The sequence below is a fragment of the Trachemys scripta genome, chromosome 15 (assembly GCF_013100865.1).
Source record: "Trachemys scripta elegans isolate TJP31775 chromosome 15, CAS_Tse_1.0, whole genome shotgun sequence".
NCBI lineage: Eukaryota > Metazoa > Chordata > Testudines > Emydidae > Trachemys > Trachemys scripta.
The window spans coordinates 19,399,576-19,420,564 of NC_048312.1; the positions used below are offsets into that span (position 1 = coordinate 19,399,576).

The 20,989-nt window shown below is 41.3% G+C and overlaps 1 protein-coding gene across 1 annotated transcript; it reads left to right on the forward strand.

The window, feature by feature from the left end:
• The first annotated feature begins 3,806 nt into the window (after window positions 1-3,806).
• LOC117888229 (solute carrier family 2, facilitated glucose transporter member 11-like) lies at window positions 3,807-20,276 on the forward strand. The gene is made up of 12 exons (XM_034791455.1): window positions 3,807-3,830; window positions 8,754-8,914; window positions 9,224-9,255; window positions 10,903-11,106; window positions 11,589-11,718; window positions 13,261-13,409; window positions 14,040-14,227; window positions 15,246-15,356; window positions 17,883-17,984; window positions 18,748-18,823; window positions 19,506-19,633; window positions 20,015-20,276. Exons 1-12 carry the CDS (start codon window positions 3,807-3,809, stop codon window positions 20,219-20,221), a joined length of 1,512 nt encoding a protein of 503 aa, XP_034647346.1. The 3' UTR covers window positions 20,222-20,276.
• The last annotated feature ends 713 nt before the right edge of the window (window positions 20,277-20,989 follow it).

The following is a 20,989-nucleotide window of genomic DNA, read 5'->3' on the forward strand; positions in this document are numbered from 1 at the left end:
CCAGGAGCCTACCTCCATCTTTAGACACCTAAATGCCTTTGTAAATCTGTCCCCAAGTCTATGCGTTTTGGACCCACTCCTGTGAAGTGTTAAACATCCTCATCGCCCTTTGACTTCAATGGGGATTGAGGACACTCAACATTTCTTAGGTTAGGGCTCCTGGAATGCAGTGAACTCATCTGTCTGAAAAGTCTTCTTCGGTCTGCATTGCATTTCCTGGAATGACACAGCAGCTTTACACAGAGTAAGATCCTCGTATGTGTCTCCATACAGCATGCAATGTGACTCACCTGATCCCAGTTATTCATTGTCTGCCTGACTTTTCACCAACTTCCCTTCTCTAGATGAACTTGAGCAGCAAGTGGAGAAATGCTCTGTGTAACATTAACACAACCACCAGCTAGAATGGATTTTGGAGCATAGGTTAAGTGACTGCTCAAAAACCTGAATCAATGCCATGCAAGAGGGAGAAACTCTGCAATTTCCATGAATTTCTTGTGCTTGATCAAATGGGTTGTACGTGCATACAAGATATACTGACAATTTATAAAATGTAACTACTACGTGCCAGGGAAGGGTTAGTGATCACAGCATCAGATTTGGAATAATTATACTTGCTGGAACCATAGGTTTAAATCTTAGCAGGATAAACTCAGCTCTTCATTCTTCTTAGGAAGATAAACTGCGTATCATGATGAGGTCTTAAAAAACAAATTCCTGTCTTTTCTGTGTAGACATTAACTATATGTGTAATCTGGTCTGTCTCCCAAGATCTGTGAGAGTGAGGAGACAGACCAGTCCTCGCTTACAGACAGCCCCCCAACCTGAAGCAAATACTCACCAGCAACCACACACCACATAACAAAAACACTGACCCAGGAATCTATCCTTGCAACAAAGCCCAATGCCAACTCTGTCCACATATCTATTCAAGTGACACCATCATAGGACCTAATCATATCAGCCACACCATTAGGGGATTGTTCACCTGCACATCTACCAATGTGATATATGCCATCATATGCCAGCAATGCCCCTCTGCCATGTACATCGGCCAAACTGGACAGTCTCTATGCAAAAGAATAAATGGACACAAATCTGACATGAGGAATCATAACGTTCAAAAACCAGTAGGAGAACACTTTAACCTCTCTGGTCACTCAGTAACAGACTTAAAGGTGGCAATTTTGCAACAGAAAAGCTTTAAAAACAGACTCCAATGAGAAACTGCTGAACTAGAATTAATTTGCAAACTAGATACCATTAACTCCGCTTGAATAGAGACTGGGAATGGCTGGGTCATTACACAAATTGAATCTATTTCCCCATATTATATATCCTCACACATTCTTGTCAACTGTCTGGAATGGGCCATCTTGATTATCACTACAAAAGTTTTTTTTCCTCCTGCTAATAATAGCTCATCTTAATTAATTTGCCTCTTAGAGTTGGTTGGGCAACTTCCACCTTTTCATGTTCTCTGTATGTATATATATCTTCTTATTATACGTTCCATTCTATGCATCTGATGAAGTAGGCTGTAGCCCACGAAAGCTTATGCTCAAATAAATTTGTTAGTCTCTAAGGTACCACAAGTTCTCCTGTTCTTTTTGCAAAAGAGGCAGAGATCATCCAGTCTATAAGGAGAGGGAGGAAGTTCAGAGTGTAAGGGGAAGTGTGGAAGAAAAGTGTGGGAGAAGATACAAGTGAGACACTTAGATGAAGTTTGGGAGGAGCACACACAAAATGAAGAAGAGGACAAGGAAATAAAAGCAAAGATGAGGGGAGCTGTGCAGGGTCTTAAAAGTGAGGTAAGACGTTTGAAGGCTGAAACTGGCTGAAAGAACAAAAAAAAAGTTGGGATTTGGCCGTGCTTTGAGCAGGGGGTTGGACTAGATGACCTTTAAGAAAGGGAAGGAGGAGGATCCAGGGAACTACAGGCCAGTCAGCCTCACCTCAGTCCCTGGAAAAATCATGGAGCAGGTCATCAAGTAATCAATTATGAAACACTTAAAGGAGAGGAAAGTGATCAGGAACAGTCAGCATGGATTCACCAAGGGAAGTCGTGCCTGACTAACCTAATTGCCTTCTATGATGAGATAACTGGCTCTGTGGATGAGGGGAAAGCAGTGGATGTGTTATTCCTTGACTTTAGCAAAGCTTTTGATACGGTCTCCCACAGTATTCTTGCCGCCAAGTTAAAGAAGTATGGGCTGGATGAATGGACTGTAAGGTGGATAGAAAGCTGGCTAGATCGTTGGGATCAACGGGTAGTAATCAATGGCTCCATGTCTAGTTGGCAGCCGGTTTCAAGCGGAGTGCCCCAAGGGTTGGTCCTGGGGCCGGTTTTGTTTAATATCTTTATTAATGATCTGGAGGATGGTGTGGACTGCCCTCTCAGCAAGTTTGCAGATGACACTAAACTAGGAGGCGTGGTAGATACACTAGAGGGTAGGGATCGGATACAGAGGGGCCTAGACAAATTAGAGGATTAGGCCAAAAAAAACCTGATGAGGTTCAACAAGGACAAGTGCAGAGTCCTGCACTTAGGACGGAAGAATCCCATGCACTGCTACAGACTAGGGACCGAATGGCTAGGTAGCAGTTCTGCAGAAAAAGACCTAGGGGTCACAGTGGACGAGAAGCTGGATATGAGTCAACAGTGTGCTCTTGTTGCCAAGAAGGCTAACGGCATTTGGGGCTGTATAAGTAGGGGCATTGCCAGCAGATCGAGGAACGTGATCGTTCCCCTTTATTCGACATTGGTGAGGCCTCATCTGGAATACTGTGTCCAGTTTTGGGCCCTACAGTACAAGAAGGATGTGGAAAAATTGGAAAGAGTCCAGCGGAGGACAACAAAAATGATTAGGGGTCTGGAGCACATGACTTATGAGGAGAGGCTGGGGGAACTGGGATTGTTTAGTCTCCAGAAGAGAAGAATGAGGGGGGATTTGATAGCAGCCTTCAACTACCTGAAGGGGGGTTCCAAAGAGGATGGAGCTCGGCTGTTCTCAGTGGTGGCAGATGACAGAACAAGGAGCAATGGTCTCAAGTTGCAGTGGGGGAGGTCCAGATTGGATATTAGGAAACACTATTGCACTAGGAGGGTGGTGAAGCACTGGAATGCGTTACCTAGGGAGATGGTGGAGTCTCCTTCCTTGGAGGTTTTTAAGGCCCGGCTTGACAAAGCCCTGGCTGGGATGATTTTGTTGGGAATTGGTCCTGCTTTGAGCAGGGGGTTGGACTAGATGACCTCTTGAGGTCCCTTCCAACCCTGATATTCTATGATCCTATGACCTTCTGAGGTCCCTTCCAACCCTGATAGTCTATGATTCTATGAACAATAACCAAGCTTAGGTCTGAGGATGGTATAAAACTGTTTAAACATTTCGTCAGCCTTAAAATGAATGAGTTATTATACAAGAAACAACCTCAGAGCAATCTTTCATATATCAGAGAATAACTGGAACACCATTTAGCTTTGGTGTCTGAACTAGTTGCCTGCCTCTCATCCCAAGTCAGCAAGAGCCCTCCAAATATAGGGGGAGGAAAAATCTCTCTCCACGTTGGACTGGGCTTGACATATCTGTTTCTTGAAATATTTAGTCCAATAGGTCTAAACCCTGTCCAATGACTAAAAATAACATAATTCACTGAAAACGTAGAAAGTAAAAATTTAACTTCAGTCCCATGATCCCAGCTCCTCATTACTTAAATAACATGCCTGGGTAAAAAAGCTTAGAAAGCAGATCACGCATCTGACAGGGACTTGCCAGTGATACGAACAGCCAAGCTTTCAATAGGAAATGGCCAGCTGCCTGTCAGACCTGGTGAGTACCTTGGTTTTTTTATCACATCAGATATTAATAATAGGAAGGATTTGTCTTCCACTTCCTACCTGCCACTGCCAATGCTGGAGAAGGTACTGCACATTTTCATTAAACAATCTTTTAAAAAGTGTGATATAGTTATAAAGAGTACAACAAGAGGCTACCTAATGGTCTTTTTAGTAGTGATTACGATGGACAGAGCAAAAAAACTATTTTGGGGGCAATACCCCTTTAACAAAAATAGGGAGGTACTGTTGATAATGGAGGATTACCTCAAGGTGCTGGGACAGTTAGAAGCACAGCAAGAGAGGAAGAAGAGGAAATACAGCAAAACAGCATTGTGGTAAGACACTTGTGCCTTTGCTTTCGCTCTGAGGGGCTCAGGAGGAGGCAACATGCCCTAAAAATATCCAAGTATAAATGAGAAAAAGCTGTATGCGAGCCTGCAAGGTGATGTGGGAAAGCAGGAGAAACCAAGCTCCATGAACAGTACAGAGATTGAACCGGTGTGTGAAAATTCATCTCAAAATGCATTAACACCCGTATGAGGACATTCTTCCTCCTCATTGAGAGAGGGGGAACTTCCCCTAGAGTTCAAAAATAATAATATAGACACAAAGAATCCATCACATTTATTTTAGAGTCTCATTATTTTCATAACAATCTCATGAGGGTTTTTAAAGCTGTGTTTTATAACTTTTGAAGTCCTATGCTGACATAATAAGGGTTATAGACTCCTAGAACATAGGGTTAGAAGGGACCGCAAGGGTCATCTAGTCTAACCCTCTGCCAAGATGCAGGATTTGTCATGTCTAAACCATCCAAGACAGATGGCTATCCAACCTCCTTTTGAAAACCTTCCATGAAGAAGCTTCCACAACCTCCCTAGGCAGTCTGTTCCATTGTCCTACTGTTCTTACAGCTAGGAAGTTTTTCCTGAGATTTAATTTAAATCTGCTATGCTGTAGTTTGAACCCATTGCCTCTTGTCCTGCCCTCTGTGGCAAGAGAGAACAACTTTTCTCCATCTTTTTTATGGCAGCCATTCAAGTATTTGAAGACCTCTATAATGTCCACCCTTAATCTCTTCTTTTCCCAAATAAACATACCAAGTTCCTTCAGCCTTTGCTCATATGGCTTGCACTCCATCCCTTCAATTATCTTTGTCACTTGCCTCTGGATCCTTTCCAGTTTCTCTACATCCTTTCTATACATTGGTGACTAAAACTGAACTCCAGCTGAGACTAATCAGTGCTGAATAGATCAGTACTATCACCTCCCATGACTTGCATGCTATGCTTTGGTTGATGCAATCTAAAACTGCATTTACCTTTTTTTTGCAACAGCATTGAATTGCTCACTCATGTTGAGGTTGTGATACACCACAACTCCCAGATCCTTCTCAGTTGTGCTGCTGCCAAGCCAGTTATCTCCCATTTTGCATTTGTTCATTTAGTTTTAATTCCTGAAGTGTAGCACCTTACATTTGTCTTTGCTGAATTTCATTTTGTTATCTATAGCCCGGTTCTCCACTTTATCAAGCTCTCTCTGAATTTTAGCTCTATACTCCAAAGTGTTGGCAAGCCCCCTAAGCTTTGTGTCATCTGCAAATCTGATCAGTATGTTCTCTAGTCCTACATCCAGGTTATTAATAAAGTAAAGATGTTAAACAACACCGCACCCAGAACATATCCTTATGGAACCCCACTTGAGACCTCCCCGCAATCTGACATAATTCCATTACTAGTTCTCTTTATCTGCAGTTGTTTAACCAATTATGTATCCAGTTAACGGTAGTTGAGCCAAGTCCACATTTTTCCAGCTTACTTATCAAAATGTCATGTGGGACTGTGTCAAAAGCCTTGCTGAAGTCCAGGTATATTATGTCCACCATATTTCCCCTATCCACCAAACCAGTTACCCTGTCAAAAAACGAAATCAAACTGGTTTGCCAAGATTTGTTTTTAGTAAATCCCTGCTGGCTGCTAGTGATCACCCCTTCATTCTCCAGGTATTTGCAAATTGAATGTTTTATACATTGCTCTAGTAGCTTCCCAGGTATCGAAGTCAGGCTGACTGTTCTATGGTTCCCCAGCTCCTCCTTTTTCAAGATAGGCACTACATTAGCCCTTCCCTAGCTTCCAGGACCTCTCCTGCCATACATGAATTTGCAAACATTTGCAGAGATTTCTTCAGCTAATTCCTTCAGTGCCTGGGGTTGGATCCTTCCAGGCTGTGAGCAAAATACAATGAGGAGGTAAAATACAAAGGAAACCACATTAAATTTGTCAATAAACATAAAAAATAATGGGAGTTTGTTAGGACACAATATACTGTACCGATCTGAGAAGCACATAATAGTAAATACTAACAATTAGCTCTTACATAGTACTATTCATCCATAGAGCTAAAAAAAAGGTGACACTACTCAAGTGAGTTTAAGGAACCAGTGAAACCATCAGTTAAAAGAAAGATTGTTAGATTTTCAGAATGAAAAAAATGCTGTCTGTCTTGTCTCTCATTGTGTGTGTGTAGAGAAAGACAGAGAGTTATAGTTCTGATTGTTAAAGTTATAGTTAGTTTACAGTTATCTTAGCTCTATGGTTGCATTGGGATGGCCAACAGAAGAAGGAGCATTTCTTTATTGTCTCCAGGTTGTTCCAGGAGCAAAGAGAAAGTATAGCACTGCCAACAGTACTGGGCAGAATGAAAACAAACTTGCCTGGGGTGTCAGGATCCTCTCATGGCCCAGAGGTAGTGACAATCTGAAGACTAACAATTCTCTCAGGCCACGTCTATACTAGTGAGCGTACAGTGGCACAACTGTACTGATGCAACTGCAGCACTGTAAGATCACTCATGTAGCCATTCTATGTCGATGGCAAAGAGCTCTCCTGTCGACATAAAAAAACCACCTCAATGAATGGTGATAGCTAGATCAGCAGGAGAAGCTCTTCCACCGACATAGCACTGTGCACACTACCACTTATGCCGGCAAAACTTCTGTCACTCAGGGGTGTGTTTTTTCCACACCCCCGAGCAACATAAGTTTTGCCAACTTAAGTGGAAGTGTAGATATGGCCTCAGTGTAGTAAGCCTAATATGAAAAAAATCTTCTTTAGCCAGTTCCTGAATTATTGTTTTGACAAAAATGGTAAAGAATAAAAGTTCTCCCTTTGTAGAAATAAAACAGGTAACATGGGATAAGAGGGGATGAAATTCTGCAGTTTCACACATCCCAGTATCATTAATAGGCATTTGGACAGCATATTTACATGTTCATTGACACATTGTCAGCTCTATCATCCTGAATGCAATGGTCCTTCCCATGTAGTGGATAGTAATGGATCTTTCTTTGTCTTGTCTCTTTAGATGAGGAGACTCCAATGGATGTTGGTTTTCTCTGACCACTTGGCTGGGATGGGGGGCATCTTTGAATGGTTGATGGCACCCTTTTGGGCTGGAACCTTGCATAGTGTGAAAAGGTTTCTATAGCTAGAAGTATCTGCAGTGAATAAGATATGGTTCTGGAAAGGGAGAGCTGTAGATACATGGATCTGACCATAAACTGAGGGTGTGTTTTATCATCTTTTTGTAGATTCAGTATCGGGGGCTATTTCAAATGATGCTTGTGCTGGGAATTGGTGGAACCCTTTTACCAGGTTTTCATCTTTCTGTGATCAACTACCCTTCCATGGTAAGCAAAGCCTTAATCAAAGACACCTCTTTGGTTGAATTTTCATGGGGCTGGGTCTTAGCTTGAGGATGCTCCTTGTCCTTAAAATACTTCATTAAGTCTTTCCATTGAGACAGTTTCCAGTTCTTTCCATTCCCATTCTGTACTGTAAGAAAGAGTAAGATGAGAGTCTGAATAAAGGACAGAACCTCACTCCACAGATAGCATTTGAAAGGCTGAGGACATTGGGAAATGAGCACTATTCCCTGTGTAGTCTATTGCTGAACTGAGGGACTTAGGAAGAGGATTCTTGGTAAATCCCTCTTCGCTACTGTCTTCTTCATTTTGAAGTAGCTGTATAGTCCCTTAGGTCACACTCCATGGACTGGGTAGTAAGGGGTGTGTGTGAACTATAAACTTGATGAACATAAAGGGTATACATCAAAGTTAAGAAGTGGTGGTGTGGTTGAGGTTTCAACCCTCAAAACGTCCTTTGGCCTTCCTCCCATTATCCCCATCACTCCCCTACACTCAAGAACACGGATATTTAAAAGGAATCCATAACAGGATCCGACATTTGAGTGTGGAAATTTACACAACATTTTTCAAGTCAAATTTCAGTGGATGAGATTGTGCAGTTAATTTGTGCAGTAGCCTTTCCTCTCTCAACACTTGGATTCAAAGACTGTTTAGGTTATGCGTGAAAACAAGTTTGGTTATTGCATCATACAGTCATCAAAAACGTGGCACAATTTGCTGCTTAAGAGAGAAGCCCTTGACTATAATAATATTAATTAATTAATAATACCATCATGTCAAGGATTAGGTGTACTATCAGAATTTATTGGGGAAGCTCACATTCTACTAGTCTCTTGTTTTTGTAAGCAATAAATTCCATCAAAATGTTAATTAAAAATAATAAACAGCATTTCTGACATCATCACTTAATTCTACTGCAGATGTGTATAATACTGCCAGTCTTTAGCACCACCCCATTATTCCTCCATTGTGAAATTAATATATAGCCATTCAAAACTGATTTTCAGAGATACAGATTGGTAATAACAAGAAATGTGGGTATGTGGGCTTTTCCTAAACTTTTATTTGCAAGTAAGTCTCATGTTGTCATTCTTTAAATAGCAACTATTTGTTGAAACCAAAACCAGCTTTAAATATAATGAAGTATGATTGTGTATAATGCATTGGAGTCATAATTACTGTTAATGAAAATCCCCTTTTCCTTCTCAGCACATTAAGAGGTTTATCAACAAAACCTGGCTGGAGCGATATGGCTCTCCCCTCCATCAGGAGACCATCACATTGCTGTGGTCCCTCATTGTGTCTATCTACTGTGTAGGGGGACTACTGGGGTGTCTGTGTAGTGGATACCTGTTTGTGAAATACGGAAAGTACGTATCTTTTCTGAACAGCTCACTAATGAGGAATTGTAACAATGGAATCAGCTAACAAACCAGCTAAGCAGTTTGCTTGGGCTACCATTTAGTTAATTTAACATTGAAAAACATTTTACTGAAAAGGGAACAAAATGATTTTTAAATAAATAAAAACAAAAACCGTTTAAGTTCCTATATTATTAAAGGCTAAAACTTCATCTCATTGAAGTCAATTGCAAAACTACAAGGGACTAGGACTGAGCGCTAACTGAATATAGGCTAAATCACCCCTGTTTTTCACCAGCTTCAGTCTGTGTGAAGCAGGGTGCAGGGCCCCCAGCAGTATAAAATCCATGGTGAGGTTGTAGCTGCACAAGTCTGCAGTACTGCTAGCTGAGAAGTGTGTGTGGTCAGGTCAGTCAGGAGATGAATTAATTTAGTTCCTCCCTGTTGCAGTCTCCATAAGCAAAACAACTAGAGAGCCTCTTGTGGAAAGTGAAGGTGCCTTCCTTTGGTAGAACCCCTGAGAGGAAGAGGACTTAAAATTACAAAGATAGACATGGATATAGATACACACACACACACACAACAAAATATTTGAAAATAATTTCTCCATTTACTTACCTACCAGGGCTAAATTCATGATTCTGTATTCCCTGCAGTAGTAAATATACCAGCTGCCGACCCCTTTCAACAAACCGCAGATGTGCCCAATAGTATCTGCTTCCCAGATGTTAGTTCCCTACCTCATCTCTTTATATCTCTGCTTCTTCCTCTTCCCCCATCCCAGTTCTCAGCTTTTGGTCCACTTCACACTCTCACACTAGATGCTTCCACTCAACCTTTCTTCCTGCTACTGGTTCTCTCTCCAACCAACTCCCTTGAACACACACCTCCACTTGACCCTCCCCAACCTATCTTTTCTGACACTATCCTAGATTTATCTCCACTTTCAGCTGCCAGAAAGTCTCTATAAAATCCAGACCAAGTTGCCCTACCCAATCTCCAAGCCTTCAGAACACAAAGTTTTCAAGTGTCCTTAAACAAGAAATCAGAGTTCCAAAGGTTAACAAGCTGTCTCATCGCTTAAAGATACACAAACACATTTCCATTATGGTTGATTGTATATACAATTTCTTTCCAACAGGCTGGGAGGAGGGGCTAAACATTATTTTAATATCTGTCCAATAGAATTGCCACTGAAAAACACTCTTTCTTGGGGAAATATAGGATAGTGAATGTGGGAATTCTTAAAGACTCTGCTGATGAGAGTGAAAAAAACAGATAAAATGTTATTATAAGAATAAATAAGCATATGTAAATTAGACTGATAAAAATACACAATTGTTATTGTTTCCTTATTGTTCTTTTCATAATTATGTATTATTCATTTCATAATTATTCAATGTAACATGTAAACATATATCTTTTCACTGAAATTTTATTTGAGCTCCATTCTCAAGAGATTCTCTAGTATGCAAATATTTATTTCCTGGGACAACAGCTGTAAAATATTGCCCACAGGTAGAAAGATATTTTCTGAGGTTGTGATAGATTGCCTGAAGTAGAAAGCTTTTTGTTTTTAATTGCTTAGTTACTTTAAAAAAACCTTTCAATTTCTTGCCCCTATGAATATATTTAGTGCTTCAGAAAATGTAAACAAAGCTCACTTCTCTTCTGCTCCTCTAAAGAGAGAATGAAACTCCAATTCTCTCTTGTTTAATATAGCCATTTAATTTGGCTTTTACAAAGATGACTTTTTACTTCTATGTTTTGGGATAGGTGTAATATTTTTGATGGGATGTAGGATCCTAGAAAGGGAGCAATGAATACTGTTTAACTATTTTCTCTCAGCACTTCTCTCTTCAGGAATCCACTATAACCTCCGTGGAGTGCTCCCCTTTGGTGTCTCTCATGTCACTACATAACAGAAATTGCTACACCCCAAAGCATTGGTTTTTAAGAGCAGCCATGGCATGGTCTGTACATTCACTGGATAACAGGAGTCCATTTGTTCAAAGTGACAGAGGAGATATTTGTGGGAAAACCTGATTCACATCTGTATTTCATTTGCTGCTACAGAAAGAAATGTCTGTTGTGCAACAATATGCTCATAATGGTAACTGCCTTGCACATGGGCTTCAGTAAGACCGCCAAGTCTTTTGAGATGATTCTGATTGGACGCTTCCTCTGTGGCATCAGTGCAGGTAGGACCTCACGCTACTGTATGTACACAAGTTATTCTCTTGGGAGAACATAGGGACCACTCCCTCTCAGAGCTCCTCAGGGAGTATAGCACCCCAGGTGGAGAAGGAAGGATTAGGGAGGAGGTGGGGGCCATTCCACACGCAGCATCAGAGGAAGCAGGCTGCACACAGCTATAGGATGGTGCAGCTCAAGCAGTCCTCCTGCATATTAGCCAACTGGGGAGGGATTGTGCAATAATAAATTATAGCAAATCACCGTCTACTTCCACAAGGACTCAACTGAAATTGGTAATCCGAATAGTGATTTATTAAATGTGTTGTTTTAGAAGATGTAATTTTCCAGTTTGACTACTTATTGTAGATGATACTTAAGAAACAATTCAAAAAAGGAGAGTGCTACAGTTTGGCAGAATATGATTTGGAAAAAAAGGTAATTTTTCTTTCTATAAATATAACTTTCCTATTTCTTCTCCTCATTCAAGGTCTATGTATGAATGCACATGGTCAATACCTAGGAGAAATTTCACCGAAGAAGTTGCGTGGATTTGCAAACACCAGTGCTCTTGTGTTTTTGACACTAGGAAAAGTTTTAGGACAAATTATGGGATTAAGGTACCTGTCTATTTTACATACGTACATGGCCTCATCACCACAGTAGGTGAGCACACCACAATCTTTCAGGGCTTTGGAGCGGAGCCCGGAGCTGGAGCGCGGAGCAAGTCTGGAGCAGTGGAGCTGCAGGTTTTTGCCTGGAGCTGGAGCAGAGCCGGAGCACACTCCAAAGCCCTGCAATCTTTAATATACTTATCCTCACAATCCACCTGTGAGATAGATAAGTCTATAATCCCCATTTTTAAAATGGGAAACTGAGGCACAGAGAGGCTAAGTGACTTGCCCACCATCACAGAGGAACTCTGTGTCAAAGCACAGAATCAAAAACTTGTCTCCCAACTCCTAGGCTACTACCTTTCTCCAGGTAGAATATATGTACTTATCTATGGACCAAGCAGCCTAAATATTTTTTCTTTTCATCCATTTTTCCCATTGTCTGTGCATATTGTGTCAGTTTCTCTACTTATCACACAAAAAAGAAGTTGCTAAAGTTACTAATAAATAATTGTATAAAGAACAGGAGTACTTGTGGCACCTTAGAGACTAACAAATTTATTAGAGCATAAGCTTTCGTGGACTACAGCCCACTTCTTCGGATACATATAGAGTGGAACATCTATTGAGGAGATATATATACACACATGCAGAGAGCATGAACAGGTGGGAGTTGTCTTACCAACTCTGAGAGGCCAATTAAGAGAAAAAAACTTTTGAAGTGATAATCAAGATAGCCCAGTACAGACAGTTTGATAAGAAGTGTGAGAATACTTACAAGGGGAGATAGATTCAATGTTTGTAATGGCTCAGCCATTTCCAGTCCTTATTCAATCCTGAGTTGATTATGTATAGTTTGCATATCAATTCCAGCTCAGCAGTCTCTCACTGGAGTCTGTTTTTGAAGTTTTTCTGTTGTAAGATAGCCACCCGCAGGTCTGACATTGAATGGCCAGACAGGTTAAAGTGTTCTCCCACTGGTTTTTGAGTATTATGATTCCTGATGTCAGATTTGCGTCCATTAATTCTTTTGCATAGAGACTGTCCGGTTTGGCCAATGTACATGGCAGAGGGGCATTGCTGGCACATGATGGCATATATCACATTGGTAGATGTGCAGGTGAACGAGCCCCTGATGGTATGGCTGATGTGATTAGGTCCTATGATGTACTTCTGTTCTTTTTGCGGATACAGACTAACACCGCTGCTACTCTGAAATAATTGTATATAGTTGTAACTCATGAATATTGAGGATCTGAATTCTTCAGTCTTATGTAGAATTGCAGCATTGGTCTCGATAGTAGTTGCATGGATTAAAATCCACTGAATTTTTACTTTTTAATAATGGGAAAAACCTCAGAACAAACTATAGAACTAAGGTACTTACTTAGCTATTTTCCTTTCCAGTTATCCAAATTTTCTTTCTTTCAATTTATCTTCTCCATTTCCATCTGTATATAGCATCTGTTGGTCCACTTTTTGCTCCAGGAAACAGTTATTTAATTTTATTTTATTAAATGCTAAATATATTTTATATGCTCTCTACAGGGAGTTTTTAGGAACTGAATCCTTGTGGCCTTTGCTGTTAGCCGTATGTGGAATTGCAGCATTTGTCCAGCTGGTCTCTTTGCCATTCTTCCCTGAGTCCCCACCCTACCTTTTGATACAAAAGGAAGACACTGAAGGTTGTTTGAAAGGTAAAATGGGACAAGCCTTTCTCCAAATCTCTGATTCGTTATATGATAGCCATTAGGGTGACCAGTGTGAAAAATCAGGACAGGGGTGGGGGGTAATAGGCATGTATATATGATGAAGCCCCAAATATCGGGACTGTCCCTATAAAATCGGCACATCTGGTCACCCTAATAGCCATTGAAGGGGTGGGGCTATTAGATGGAACCAAGTTTCCCATCATCCACCAATTATATTTCTTAAGAATTCTAATCAACAAGGATCTTGTATTGATATTGATGTAGATCTAAATTAGTGTAGACACAAATTACTAATCTGCAGTAATTCAAGATCACCCTCTAAAATATTACTGTATTACACAAACAAGAGATAGACATCTACCAGCTAACAGCAGTGTGTAATAGTGTGTTCCATTAAGCAATATCTGATTGATTTCTTCAATCAGTGACTGATGGATCAATAGATGGACTGAATTATGAATGATTAATGAATAATCTAATCACTAATTCATTAGCCAATTGAATAATGGAGATGAGTGGATGGATCAGCTGATGGATAGGTCTGCAAGGCACTACAGTGTTATAAATAAAAAACAATACTACTAATAATTATGCTTTGCTATTTTTCTTCCATAGCCATGAAGCAGCTCTGGGGTGAAGGGGATCATCAAGCAGAGTTTGAGGACATGATGAAGGAGAAGGCAGCAATGAAAAGCATCAAAACCATGACTGTCCTGGAAGTGATGAAAGAACCAGTCTTGCGTTGGCAGTTGTGTATAATGATTCTCCTTATGATGAGTATACAGCTTTGTGGCTTGAATGCAGTTGAGTATTCCTCAATTCCAACCTCAGAACTGTTATTAGGTAGTGCTGAGAATATTACAGAGCCACAGTTCCTACTTATTACTTCCTCTTGATCCTCTTTTCTCCACCTCATAGATAGTTCACTGCAGTAAGTTGTGTGGTAACATTCACTAACGTTGCTTCTCAGCACTCTAAAGTGAACACATGCCTGTGTATATAATAGGTCCAGCACAGTGGATGTTAATGTTCCCTGAAAGGGTATTGTCCCATTGATTTCATTTCTGTTCTCACTAGAAGCTCTTTCTCTAGGACAGATGACTGTACAAGCTCACTCTCTCCGTCTAGGACCTTGAGAACTCTTTGTACAGATTTGGGTCTCAGTTTTCCTTAAGTTCCTGTTTCTTCATTCTGTGTGGTATCAAGGGATCTCCTTCTAGAAGCCTCTGCCAAACCAGACAGCAAGGGCCCTAAGAACTTTTCTCTTTCTCGTCTCCTTCGCCCAGTACCATTCTTCTTTTGGCTCCAACCAGCTCCTTCTCCCAATTCTCTTATTTACTCCCTCCTTTCTCCTAACACAATGCTTCTTTAAGTTCCATTCTTTTCTTGACCCTCAAAACCCTTTTGTTAATCCCTAATAGACCCTCAAATTTCAGATTTCAAACAGCTCCTCTTTCTTTGTCCAAATAAAATCCAGGCCCCTCTGTTTCCTCTCCTGACCCCCCGATAAAAACCCACTTGGTGATAATGTACTGGTGAAGGATCGAGATCTGAATGCTGCTGCACAAGCACACCTCACATACACCTCTACCCCAATATAACGCTGTCCTCGGGAGCCAAAAAATCTTACTGTGTTATAGGTGAAACCGTGTTATATCGAACTTGCTTTGATCCGACGGAATGCGCAGTCCCGCCCACCCCAGAGCGCTGCTTTACTGTGTTAGATCTGAATTCGTGTTATATCAGGTCGCATTATATCGGGGTAGAGGTGTACCTTGATTACACTTGATTGTTAAAATTCCTTTTCACTGCATTTTCCAGATCTACTTTTATACCTTTGAAGTGTTCCGTACAGCCAGGTTGGATGAAGACCTTATTCCATATATAGCATTAGGAGTTGGGATCTGTGAATTCTTCTCGAACATCCTGTGTGTAAGTCAGACCTGACTTGGGTTTGGAGGGTAAAGGGAAATGTGTTTTGAGCCAGTTCCTTCTTAAAACAAACTGCTCTTTCTATACATGAACTGAAGAATCTTTTTGTGTCACCACTACCCCACCATATGAAACTGTGAAAGACTACATAAACCCTGCAACAGGAAGGGGCTAAGGAGTTTCTCCGGGCTGAAGTGGCCCCACCTCACCACATCTACAAGTCTTTTTGAGACTTGGAAGAGAAGTTTAAGATGGGGAAGCTCAGCTCAGGGCATGTCTACACAGCAGTGGCACAGCTACATCACTGCAGCTGTGCTGCTATAGTGCCACAATGTAGATGCTTCCTACATTGACAGAAGTTTTTGGCTGTAGTCCACGAAAGCTTATGCTCTAATAAATTTGTTAGTCTCTAAGGTGCCACAAGTACTCCTGTTCTTTTTGCGGATACAGACTAACACGGCTGCTACTCTGAAATCTGTCAATATAGTTAATCCATCTCTCCAAGAGATGGTAGGTAGGTCAACAGGAGAATTTGTCCATCGAACTAGCAGTGGCTACACCAGGAGTTAGGTTGACCTAACTACAGCACTCAGGGCACACAATTTTTCAAAGCCCTGAGCAACATAGCTAGGTCGATTTAATTTTTAAGTGTAGACCAGACCTCACTGGTGGGCAGCTCTGAGAAGAGCAGAGCGTTGAGCTTCCTAGCTCCCAGGGAGAGGCCTGGCAGAGACCAGAATCTACACCGTTGCTTAAAAGAACGCCAAAGTCCGCAGAGGCAAAGGAGGCTGTCATCTTTCTATTCTGCTGGTGAACCAGCCGATGTTGAGCTACGCTACGGCCTGCCCAGGGCCCTTCTGAAGGAAGAGAGGCCAGTGGCCAAATGGGACTGTCTGTATATTTCCTTTTCCTTTGTTTACTTTGCTGCTCCTAAGTTGTTTGTTTGTTCCCTGGGACTCTGAAAGGGGTAAGCTTCCAGACAACTTGGCTGGAGGGCTGAGAATCCATCTCCTTCAGAATGCTAATGAATGCCTCCACTTGAGTGACTGAACCCGGACAAATGTATACAATTCAGTCAACACCCCAATGGGATGCTGGTGAAAGATTAAAACCCTGACACCTCCCTATTACCCCCCAGATTACTTCCCATCTTTTTCGGGGGGGGGGGAAGAGTGTCATGATCCACAATTTCTTTTAAAAATCAAGACTTATGGTTATTTTTAAATGGAGTTTATATCATGCTCCCATTGATAATAATGTTTATATACAGGTAATAGCTGTGAGAGAGATCAGATATAGCAGAAGAAGTGGGAAAGGCAGATGGGAACAATGCCACTTTGTCAAGATAGTGGCAGACTGCAGCAGCTACATGAAATGGTTGATTCACTTTTGAAAATCTGACTTTTAGGGTGTAATTTGGCAATTTTACACATAACACCCAGAAAATCTATGTGATGGTCTGTCAGATATAGAGGCTGTCTGCAACCTCGGGATATAACCTCATGGTAACTCATTAACTAAATAGGGTGTAGGTGAGTCATTCCTTGAATGAGAACTATCTAGGGAAAATGCCACAGTGCTGTAGAAAGTGATGTGGTTCAGTAGGTGGCACTCGGAGTCAGTACTGACCAAATGGCACAAGATGGTGACTCACTATACTGTTGGAGATATGCTGCCATCCGCTAAATGAGATGTAACATGGGACCCCCGAACAGCTGTGGTACAAAAATCCCTATGACATTTTTTGCAAGGGAAAGGATGTTAACTGTGGTATTCACTCTGCCTACCAGAGTTCCTCTGAAATTAGAGTATCCACAGAACTTCAGCCTCAAATCTGCTTCATCCATCTTTGCATAGATGGGATCCATTTACAACCATGGCCATAATATACTAATATCACCTTTATCAATGACACGAGGGAAGGAACTAACACAGCTGAGAGAGAACTGTATAAAACGTATGATTTGTAATGTTTGTTTTTAAATACATGTAAAAAGAGGCATGCATGTCTATTTTAGGAGAATTTGCAGTGAAGGCCATTGCGGTTGCTATAGTGGAAATGCACAAGCCAGGTTCAGACTCTGCATAGGATACTAAAACAAGGATACAGAGAGCTGGCGTATTAACATCTAATTAAATAGATGGGACCACAAGTAAAGTAGAATAATATCTCCGTGATTCTAAATGAAATACATTCAAATGAAAGAGTTTGACTTACTAGGAAAGTGAGGGGCTGAGGGAAGCAGAATCATTCCAGAAATACAAGCTGTCCTTTCTGGCCCCAAAGAGCAGCCTCCATTTTAACCGCTGCTCCGAAACGCCCACAGAGTTCATCAGGCTAGCACCCAGCAGTGCTTTGCTTGATCACAGGGCTAACAGACGTTTCACGATTACACCTATTTCTGTACTCCTGAGAGAAAAGGAATGAAGGAGACAGCAAGAGAGAATGAAACCCAAATTCCCTTGGGGAGTAGAGGTTGGAATTTGCATGTTTCCAGTAATGTCAATGTGTTTTCTGATCCTCAGAGCTCCATCATTGACCGGTTTGGCAGGCGGATGCTGTTATGGGGTGGTTATGGGTTGATGGCAGGGATGCTGGTATTCCTAGTAACAGCTCTCTCACTGCAGGTAAGGAAGCTTTTCTTTTTGAGGTACCCTGTTCCCACTTCCACAAAACTGCTGTTTATGTTATTTTCAAATTAAGCCTGATCCCCATGGTGCCATTTGGTGGGAGACTCACACTCAGCCTTAGTTTTGCACTCTAACAAATGCAGGGCTGAATGTTATGTGAATACTCATGGCTCCTTCTATGAGGCCTTCATCCTTGTCCTCACTGGAGGGGTCTCTGTGCTGTCTCCTCCTAAACCAGCATTATCCGCATTCCAGCTGCCAGACTAACTGTCCCACGAGCAAGGTGCCCTGATCTAGTCTTTCTCCAATCTTCTTACTACCTAACCCCTCACACACCAGACTCCAGTGGGTGTATCTTGCCTTGCTGTTGTCAAAATCTTTGCAATGAGCATTCCTGCTGTCTCCTTTCTCATTCACCAGCACCTCTCATGCGCCTCTCCACTTACAAGTGGCTGTGACAGCTGCCCAATGATCATCTCAGCTGCTGAAAATCTCTTTTCCCCCCAATGCAAAGCATCCACACCCTTTTAAGCTCCTGAATCTCTTTTGCTACCCTGGTCTCCGGCAAAAAGAATGGCCCACTGCCACTTCCCTCAGCTGCTAAACTCTCCTCCATCCCACCCCTTGATACAAGTGATTTTACTCCCCATATATAAAACAGACCCTTGGCAATCACTTTTCCAGATAGTAGAAAGTAATGAGCATGTTATTCTACCACCATATTAATTCCCTTTTTCTCTCCTCACTGCTTTCTGTCTAGAATCAGTTCTCCTGGATGGCCTACTGCAGTGTTATTCTCATATTCTTGTTCACTATCTCCTATGGAATTGGACCATGTGAGTACATAAAATTAGGTGATGATAGGAAACCTCTGGATCATACTATATGAGCACATTAATATGTGTGGGTATATGGAAATGGAACTAGACTTTGTAAATACATCTTCATAGAGAAGAGAGTGAAGCAGAATCCTACAATATCCTCAACTCACAAGCAAAACCCCAGCTCCATTCAGGATTGTTAACTGATGGCATGTTCAGTTCCTTCTCTTAGCATCCCTTTATCCTTTCTTAATTTCAATCTGAATCAGATACAATGGCAATGCCAGAACCAGTTTACAACTCCCTGCTAGGTTTTTGGTCCTCGCTTGGGACCAAAGCTAATTCTAGGTCCCTGACAAATGGCTACATTTTGATATTGGAAACTCAGATATAAAATATCAGTATTGTATGTCACTGATTTTTATTCGGGTTTTCATATCATAGCCCTAACCATGGTGTATGAGTGCCTTGACAACCTTTCTTGGTACTAGCCCCCAGTAGAAGCAGGAACTCTGTACATATGCCAACCGCTGGGCACAAATATTCACTCTCTGGGGTTCTGCTTGATCAAATATAGCTCCTAAATATGAATTGTATGAATTTGCATTTTTTCATTTTGGGGAAAAGAGGTGACCAAAGTTCCTACTGGAAAACCCCACATAAATGTCTTCATTACTTTTTCATGTTGCTTCTTCAGCTGGGGCAGTCATGTCTGTCATGATGGAAATCTTCAACCAGTCAGCCCGATCATCTGCCTTTGTGATTGCTGGGACCATTGGCTGGATGGGCCTCATTGTAATTGGGATGATATTCCCCTTCATTGTGGTAATTCAATTTGGATTTCTTCTTCAATGCTCCCAATTTAAACCACCTTTTATGGCTGTCCTAGGCAGCGAGGCACAGCAAGTACATTACAATACCATGTAGGTGATCAATGTTCTGAACCCACCTCAAAGTCCCTGTTCTGCGGAGGCCAGCTGTGTAGCAGAGGTGGCATACATAGTCTTGAGGTGAAGGGTGTGAGCTGGCCCAATCGTCAACCACCCTCTGCTGTCTTATACATATATTAAAAATGTAAAGAAACATTTCTTCTTTAGACTGAAATTTTTTCTCATTCTTGAGAAGCAAAGCAACCTTCAAGGATCTAAGAGAGTAAGTGTCAGAAGAGGATTTATTCATCTTTTTCTCTTTTATTTTTGTCTTCAGGAGGCCCTCGGTCCCTTCTGCTTCCTCATCTTTGCGGGCGTTCTTGTCATCTCAGGGATTTTTTTCTACCTGTTCCTTCCAGAGACAAAGGGAAAGTCAATCATGGAAATCACAGAGGAGTTCAGTACAATACATTTTGGGAAGAAACTTCTACTGACTGCGGGGAAGAATTCCCCTGTGGAACACACCTTCTGCACCAAGTTCTGACTGGCCAGCAGAGTCAGATTTCATTGACAAAATGCACTGTCAAGATCAAATTGGAAGCTGAAGCTAAAACAGACTCTTTTTAAATAAAATCTTATTTGAAAAATAATTCACATCTATCTTACCTCTTATTCCTAGCAGTCCCATTTTATATTTGGGTCTTTGTTTTTCATGCTCACAGCAGTATCTTCACACATGGTGCCCTTCTCCTAATACCACTCTGTATTAGGAGGGTTTTAGTAATTAACAGAGACACTTCCCAGAACTGGAAGTTATGAGCACTCAAACATAACTAAACTTGTCAGTTTTATTGGAAGTCCCCTTCCGCTGCAACCATTGCAAAGAAATGGGACTTAAAAATATGTGTGTTAATTTGTCAAATGAATCTCTATATAGTTAAGAGGGAGAGGACAAACCATAAAAACACCTCTTCAAATAAGCTTCTGATCATCTGTTTACAATACACAGCACTCTAAATAGCCTAACTACTGTTTTTCCTGTCTAAAAGGAACTACAACCAATGAAAGACAGCCAGGACAAAAATTATGTACAATTGTATAAAAAAAACCTCAGTCTTGTTGGGTCAAGCTGAAAGGAACATCATAGGACTGAGAGAGTCTTGGCCTACATTACAGAGGTTTAACAGCTCAGGATGAGAAACAGGGCTTGGGATATGGTAGAACATTAACTGCATATTGAAAAAATCAATTAGCCAGATGTTGGTTTAGGACAAATGATTCCTTACAAAGGCACATCTGCAGCGTACAGCTC

What these genes read in the sequence shown, in the direction of transcription:
- LOC117888229 (XM_034791455.1), top strand. Translation starts at nt 3,807, where the DNA reads ATGGCCAGCTGCCTGTCAGACCTG. An exon ending in CTGTTTGTGAAATACGGAAA is followed by an intron (nt 8,915 to 9,223) that starts GTACGTATCTTT and finishes TGTGTGAAGCAG; the next exon opens with GGTGCAGGGCCCCCAGCAGT. An exon ending in GGACAAATTATGGGATTAAG is followed by an intron (nt 11,719 to 13,260) that starts GTACCTGTCTAT and finishes TGCTCTCTACAG; the next exon opens with GGAGTTTTTAGGAACTGAAT.